This window comes from Hevea brasiliensis, chromosome 11, assembly GCF_030052815.1.
Source record: "Hevea brasiliensis isolate MT/VB/25A 57/8 chromosome 11, ASM3005281v1, whole genome shotgun sequence".
In the NCBI taxonomy this organism is placed as follows: domain Eukaryota; kingdom Viridiplantae; phylum Streptophyta; class Magnoliopsida; order Malpighiales; family Euphorbiaceae; genus Hevea; species Hevea brasiliensis.
Window position 1 is genome coordinate 66,735,391 of NC_079503.1, and position 8,058 is coordinate 66,743,448.

The window sequence follows — 8,058 nt, forward strand, 5'->3', positions numbered from 1 at the left end:
TTAGCCTTAGCACACACAATGCACCTAGCACATACTCTTTCAACATCTCTTTTCATATTGGCCAATAAAAATGTTCCTTCAATACATCTAAAGTTTTGGCAACACCAAAATGACCCATTAATCCACCAGCATGAGACTCATTCACAAGTAATTTACGCATGGAACTCTTAGGCACACACAATCTATTTTCTCTAAACAAATATCCATCATGCCTATAAAACTTCTCAAAAGCATTCTTTTCACAAGCTGCATACACTCTAGCAAAGTCATCATCTTCAGCATATAATTCTTTCACATATTCGAATCCTAATAACTTCGCATCAAGAAGGGCAAGAAGGTTATACCTTCGAGATAAGGCATCAGCCACCACATTTTCTTTCCCATGTTTGTATTGAATCACATATGGGAAGGTCTCAAGGAACTCAACCCATTTTGCATGACGCCTACTCAATTTATTTTGCCCCTTTATATGATTCAATGACTCATGATCTGTGGGGATGACAAATTGCTTTGGCCAAAGGAAATGTTGCCATGTTTCCAAGGCACGTACCAATGCATACAACTCCTTGTCATATGTAGAATAGTTTAAAGCTGCTCCATTAAGCTTCTCACTAAAGTATGCTATTGGTCTCTTTTCCTGCATTAAAACGGCTCCAATACCTATTCCTGATGCGTCACACTCAATCTCAAAAGTTTTAGAAAAATCAGGTAAAGCCAACACAGGAGCGGAACATAACATGTCTTTAATTTTGTGAAAAGCATCATCTTGTTTCTGTTCCCAAACAAAATTAACATTCTTTTTGACAAGATCATTCAATGGTGCTGCAATGGTACTAAAATTCTTAATAAATCTTCTATAGAAACTAGCTAGTCCATGAAAACTACGTACTTCAGATGCAGTCTTTGGAATGGGCCAGTCTCTAATAGCTCTAATTTTTTCATCATCAACTTCAACACCATTAGCACTAATGACAAATCCTAAAAAGACAACCTTTTCCATGCAAAATGAACATTTCTTCAAGTTAGTATATAATTTTTCCTTTCTTAACACATCGAATACAGCCCTTAAATGATGCATATGTTCATTCATGCCTCTACTGTAAACCAATATATCATCAAAATAAACAACAACAAATTTTCCAATAAAAGCACGCAACACATGATTCATCAATCTCATAAAAGTGCTAGGAGCATTAGTTAGCCCAAAAGGCATCACTAACCACTCATATAGTCCATGTTTTGTTTTAAATGCAGTCTTCCATTCATCACCTACTTTCATGCGAATTTGATGATATCCACTTTTCAAGTCAATTTTGGTAAAAACACAAGCACCACAAAGTTCATCCAACATATCATCCAATCTAGGTATAGGATGGCGATACTTTACAGTGATTTTGTTGACCGCCCTACAATCCACACACATGCGCCATGTGCCATCTTTCTTTGGTACCAAAAGGACGGGTACAGCACAAGGGCTCATACTTTCTCTCACATATCCCTTAGCTAGCAATTCCTCAACTTGCCTTTGTAATTCTTTGGTTTCTTCAGGGTTACTTCTATAGGCTGGACGGTTGGGAATAACTGCTCCAGGTACAAAATCAATCTGGTGCTCAATCCCTCGAATAGGTGGTAGTCCAGCTGGCATCTCCTCAGGTAGTACATCCTCATATTCCTGCAAAAGGGAGACAACAACACTAGGCAAATTGGGGTCAAGGTCAGATGTGGATAAACAAGAGTCCTTAAACACAATTAATAACATTTGCTTGTTGGCAAACATGGCATTCCTCACATCTCTTCCTTTAGCATACAAGCTTAATTTTCTCTCCCCTCTTTCCGCACAGCTCTCCTTTTGCGCCGAAGATTCACCTTTTTCAAGCACTCTTGGAATGTTTTCTTTACTCTCTTTTCTTTCCTCACAACCACCCTTGTCTTGCTCACTCACAACATTTTCACTCAATTTCTTTTCACTCCTTCTTTTCTTCTCTGCTCTCTTTTCGGCCACTCTTGATTTTTCCTCACCCATTGCTTGCTTAAGCCTTGTTTGGTCTTCATAAATCTGTTTTGGTGTCATAGGTGCCAAAATGATTTTCCTTCCATTCATTTCAAAAGAATACCTATTTTTATACCCATCGTGGATCACCTTTCTATCAAATTGCCATGGTCGGCCAAGTAATAAATGGCCAGCTTGCATTGGAACCACGTCACACATAACCTCATCTTGATACTTTCCTATTGCAAAGGAAATCAGCACTCGTTTTGTTACTTTCACCTCACCACATTCATTCAACCACTGCAATTTATAGGGTCTAGGGTGTTTCGAAGTCCTCAACCTTAATCTCTGCACCAAAATAGTACTAGCAACATTGGCACAACTTCCCCCATCAATGATGACACTACAAGCTTTGTCTTGGATAAGACACCTTGTATGAAAAATTGTTTCTCTTTGCAATTCATCACCAACATCCTCCTTTACTTGAGTATTTAATGCTCTCATAATCACTAGAGCACTTCCTTCAGCAGCATATTCTACCTCTGCATCCTCCTCCCCTGAAGATGTGGAATCACTCACAATTTCCTCATCTGTTTCTATCTCACCATTTTCTCTCATGACCATGGCTCTCTTGCTAGGGCATTGAGAAGCTATGTGTCCACTGCCCAAACACCTAAAACACTTCACATCTCTATTTCGGGTAGTAGTTGCAACCTCCTTTCCTTTACTTTCTACAAATTTCTTCTCCACCTTCTTTTCCTTATCCTTATCCTCATTTTTCTTATAGTTGCTAAAAGCCTTTTCCCTATCCTCCTTCTTCCAGTTAGACTTCCAAGATGAAGAAGTACCTGCATTTCCTCCAAATTTTGACTTGCTTTTAAGTTGCCTTTCTACCTTCATAGCCATGTGGACCATATCCTCCAACTCAACATAGTGATGTAACTCAACAATATGAGCAATCTCCTTATTTAGCCAATTCAAGAATCTAGCCATGGTGGCTTCTCTATCCTCCTCCACATTTGCTCTAATCATAGCAATTTCCATTTCTTTATGATAATCTTCAACACTTTTAGAACCTTGAGTCAATCTTTGTAACCTCTGATGTAGCTCTCTATAGTAATGACTAGGAACAAATCTCTTCCTCATTATAGTTTTCATCTCACCCCAGGTTGTAATTGATTGCTTATAATTTCTCCTTCTACTAATCAACACTTGATCCCACCATACCAAAGCATAATCAGTAAATTCTACTGCTGCTAACTTTACTTTCTTTTCCTCTGAATAGTGATGACAATCAAACACAGCTTCTACCTTCCTTTCCCATTCAAGATACACATCCGGATCATTTTTCCCTTGGAAAGAAGGGATGCTCATTTTAATACTTTTGATATTGTCATCTACCCTATTCCTCTCTCTTTCCTCTCTTCTTATCCTCCTATCCCCATTCCTCCTATCTTCAGCTCTTCTCTCATATCTACCCCTCCTAGTTCTTTCAACCTCAAAATCATAGTTATCAACCTCAACTTCATCAGATTCAACTACTGGAGGTACAAGATCCCTCCTATTTGGCCTTCTCTCATTTTGCTTATCTCTTTGCTCCAATCTTTCCAACCTATCTATGATTTCATTGCACACAACATTCATTCTTTCAAATTGTTGTCTGACAGCCTGCATGTAGAATGGATTTTCACCTTCCCCCTCACTACCATCACCCCTTCTACACATGTTTTCAGACCTGCAAGAAAATGGTTAGTGTAAAGAAAACACCTCACTCACTCCCTTACGTGTTTACACTCAACAGAGGACACTCCACTCGTGTTTAACTCAACAAGGCTTTTTCCCTCTTATGAACTCACCACTCTGTGCCTTTTACCTCTCTTGGCACAAGTTCTTATCAAACTCAAGTAACTCAAACCAAGACTGCACCCACAAAAATTTAACACACAATAAAATTCTTGAACGTTACGGATCAAAACGAGTAATCAAGAAAACAATAATGTAATTCAAGAAGTCAAGAAAAGAAAAGCACAAGTATGGAAATGTAATGCAATAGGAATCAAGAAAGAAGACACCAAAATAAAAGAGTAGTAAGTTGGAAAAGAGACAACCTAAAGTAGAGATATTAAGCTTAAATATCCAAGTTTGCCACCAACTTATCACAATTACCAGCTGTTCACACAATACACCAAGAATTGCATAAATTCAGGATCACCAAGCATATGAGTGTATCATGATCTGAAATTGAGTAGGAAAATGCAACCAAATACTGACTAATTGCTGCAAGAATTTCAGCCTTTTCTTGACAGACTTACTATGTAAATCAAATATAATCGTGTCTGCCGCAAAATTTTGGTTCCCCACACAAACGATTAAATTTTGAGCTGAAATTTAATTTGAGAATAGCTCAAATGTGGCACAAATGGCCTGTAAATTTTCAGGAATTTCGGGGCTGATTTGCTATGTGAACTTAATTTGATCGGGTCTGCCGCAAAATTTTGGTTCCCCACACAAACGGATGAATTTTAAGCTGAAATTTAATTTGGGAACTACTGATATGGGGTATAAAGACCCGGTAAATTTTCAGAAATTTCTGGGTATATTTGCTATGTGAACTTATTTTGATCGATTCTGCCGCAAAATTTTGGTTCCCTATACAAATGGTTGAATTTAAAGCTGAAATTTAATATGGGAACTACTGATATGGGGTATAAACACCTTGTAAATTTTCAAGAATTTCTGGATCTATTTGCTATGTGAACATAATTTGATCGGGTCCGCCGCAAAATTTTGGTTCAGCTGGCAAACGATATCAAACAACCCCCAAAATTTACACCCAATGTCTTAAACAAACCCAAATATTGCTGGTACAGTTTCAGGCTGAATTGGTAAGTCGAACTCAATGAACCAGATAATCTCTCATGCTTAATATCAAAATGAAGGAAGCAAAATGGATGGCTATAATAATCGCTTGGGCTTGATTAACAAAACCCTAAAACAAACCCAACAAAACAAATTTTTAAACAAAACAGGTCCAACTAAACCCCAAGAGCCAAACAGCAAATATGAAGAAGGTAAGAAACACAAAGAATAAAAAGCAAATAGAGAATCTACCTTGTTTGGACGTCCCTTTGCTCTGATACCAAAAACTGATGTGAACCTTCAAGTAATTGGTAACTTGAAAACCCACATTCAAGAATTAAATGAAATATATGGAAAGCACCAAATCAAGATGTATGGATTTGAATCTTTGAACTAGCACAATCAGATTGTTGTGTAATTCAAAGAAAATATCAGAAATGGGATTCTTGACCTAATTCATATGGAGAATGAATAAACCAAGAATATTATGCACATTAAACCTTGCAAGATAGAATCTCAGCAAGTTAATAAGCTTCACAAGAACAAAGGCAACAGCCAATTTACTTACTAGAGGAGCAGAAACAATCTCTCATTAATATTAAGTGTGTCCTCCACTCTCTCATTACACTTGTATTTATAGACTCTTGGCTTCAAAACTAAAGACAAAAATATTCCTACTTTAGTAACAGCTGTAAGGAGCTTTAAGTCCAAACAAAAATTAATCTATCAAAAGACTAAAAACTCTTTACAAAAAGTAAATTTAATGCAGCAGCAAATAAGGGCATTTAAGTCCAAAAGAGAAGTGGTTATAACAGATGGAATATTCCTTGAAAAAGGTGCCAGCAGATACATGTACATGGGTTGGGTCTGGTGCATGCATGTCCACAGGTTATTCCATGTAATCTAATGCTCCACATGACACCTGGTTACTTCTAAGCATAATTTTCACCAAATTTAATCATTTACATTTTTCTTCATGCCATTCCAGCTTATAAACCTTGCTCCTTATGATTTCACAAATTAAATTCTGAAGTGATTTAGCTCTAGCTCTAGTAATTGGACCTTGGATGAAATCCTTTGTTGTGGATGTAGCTTGATTCTCATCAACAAACCTCAACACTTCAGCCAGAGAGGGAATTTAAAGCCAATTCGTCCCACTAGACAAGCTAGCGAGGAATTCAATCAATATACATGATAGCTATGGTTTCAAACCATTTGCAATATTTTTCAATCAATAAGTATCCATCAAATATCCATTCAAATAGTTTTTCACAATTTAAAACAATAACATACAAATTGTTATAATTTATTTCCATTGAAAATTCAAAAGAAATAATTGTTGTGCACAAACCTCTGAAGTGTAGCCTCTTGACCCGGACTCTGTCACACCCTACCCCTCTGTAAGGCATAACATGATCCCGCAGTATACTTAATGAATTACCAAACATCGTCTGCTGATAACCCATTAAATATACTACAAGGGATTATTGACAGGTGTTAAACCTTTTCTTACTTCTTTTTACAGTGGTGAGCACTATTGACAGGTGTTAAAAATTTTCTTTTACTAAAGTGAAACCAAATTACAAATTTAAAGTATTAATAATTTATGTAAAAATTTTGGCAGAATGCCATCTGTATTTTGAATAAAACAGTTCTTCAAAAACCTATAAAAAGCACTTCCAATAAGTTTGTTCAATCCCCAAACTCCAATAACAGTTCAACACAATAAATTTTTTAACATTTTCAACTCAGTTCAACAATCAATTTTTCAATGTTTCTAAAAGATGAGATAAAAAAAAATATGTCACAATATTTTTACAAGCCAAAATAATTTACAATTTTAGTTTTCAACTGCTCAAGACCAAGTACAATATATACATACAGTACACATACATTACAACAAAAACTACAAAATATGGTATACTCAATATACCCGGTGAAATCTCAAGATGTGGCACAAGCAGCCTACTCTGCTACTCTGTCCGTCTGTCTATCTGCGACAGCAATGAAAAAGCTATCGCTGAGCCAATGTCTCAGTGGTGCACAACATTAAGAAAATACAATTTAAAACCATAAACCATAAATCATATGAACTGTGGATACTTAAAATCATAGTTAAATTCAAAAGACAGAGAATGTCATAACGAATTTAAACTCTATTTCACAATATCACAATAAATGTCAATAAATCATACACACAGCTTAATCATGATCCCATGGTCCAATTCATCCCAAAAGCCAATGGTTAGTGAGGAATAACATAACTAGCTAGCAAATAAATGAGTACTCATCCTATTCGTCCTCAACAGGCACACACCTCAACACTTCAGCCAGAGAGGGAATTCAAAGTCAATTCATCCCACTAGACAAGCTAGCGGGGAATTCAATCAATATACATGATAGCAGTGGTTTCAAACCATTTACAATGTTTTTCAAGCAATAATTATCCATCAAATATCATTCAAACAAATTTTCACAATTTAAACAATAATAGACAAATTGTCATAATTCATTTCAATTGAAAATTCAAAAGAAATAACTGTTGTGCACAAACCTCTGAAGAGTAATCTCTTGGCCCTGACTCAGTGTTTCCTTCCCCTTCCCTGAGTCTTTGCTAACTAAAACACACAATTTGAAGTGTTTTAGTACTCATTTAAATTGTCTCTAACAATAAGGTTCAATAATTAATTTATTTAATTCCATTATTTTCCTTAGTCAACCTATAATGTTGACTTTGATGCACTCTAGGTGAATTAGGTTTAATGTTACTAATATGTCACATTTTGCATTTAAATATGCTACCAATATAGTGCAACTTACCATTTTTACAAGTTGGCACTCATTGCCAAATTATTTCAAGCACTATTGTATGTAAATGTCAAATTCTCAATTTTTGTATGCTAGATTGGTCTAGCTTAAAGTCCTATTTCTCTTGGTTTTTAGCTTCTGGTCAAAGAAGCAAAATTGTAGATATATGTCTTATTGCATGTGGGGCAAAATTTCAGGTCATTCTGAGTTGTATAGACCAAGATATGGTCAATTTACCAAAGCTGGACAAATTGCACTAAAATGGTAACTTTAGGCAATTTTTAGGTCATTTCTGGTTCTGGCAGTTTTTATACCCGAACTTGTGCAAGCTATTTGACTTGCTAATGATCATTTTTGGGTTTTGGTGTCTTCATAAGAGTTGTAGCTCTAGGTCTAATCTA

At 36.0% G+C, this 8,058-nt stretch overlaps 1 protein-coding gene across 1 annotated transcript; it reads right to left on the bottom strand.

Annotated features, from left to right (window-relative positions):
* Window positions 1–322: 322 nt before the first annotated feature.
* LOC131170622 (uncharacterized) lies at window positions 323–3,148 on the bottom strand (the record flags this gene model as incomplete). The annotated part of the gene is made up of 1 exon (XM_058130094.1): window positions 323–3,148. A coding segment is annotated over exon 1 (2,826 nt), but the record flags the coding sequence as incomplete, so codon positions are not given.
* Window positions 3,149–8,058: the final 4,910 nt, after the last annotated feature.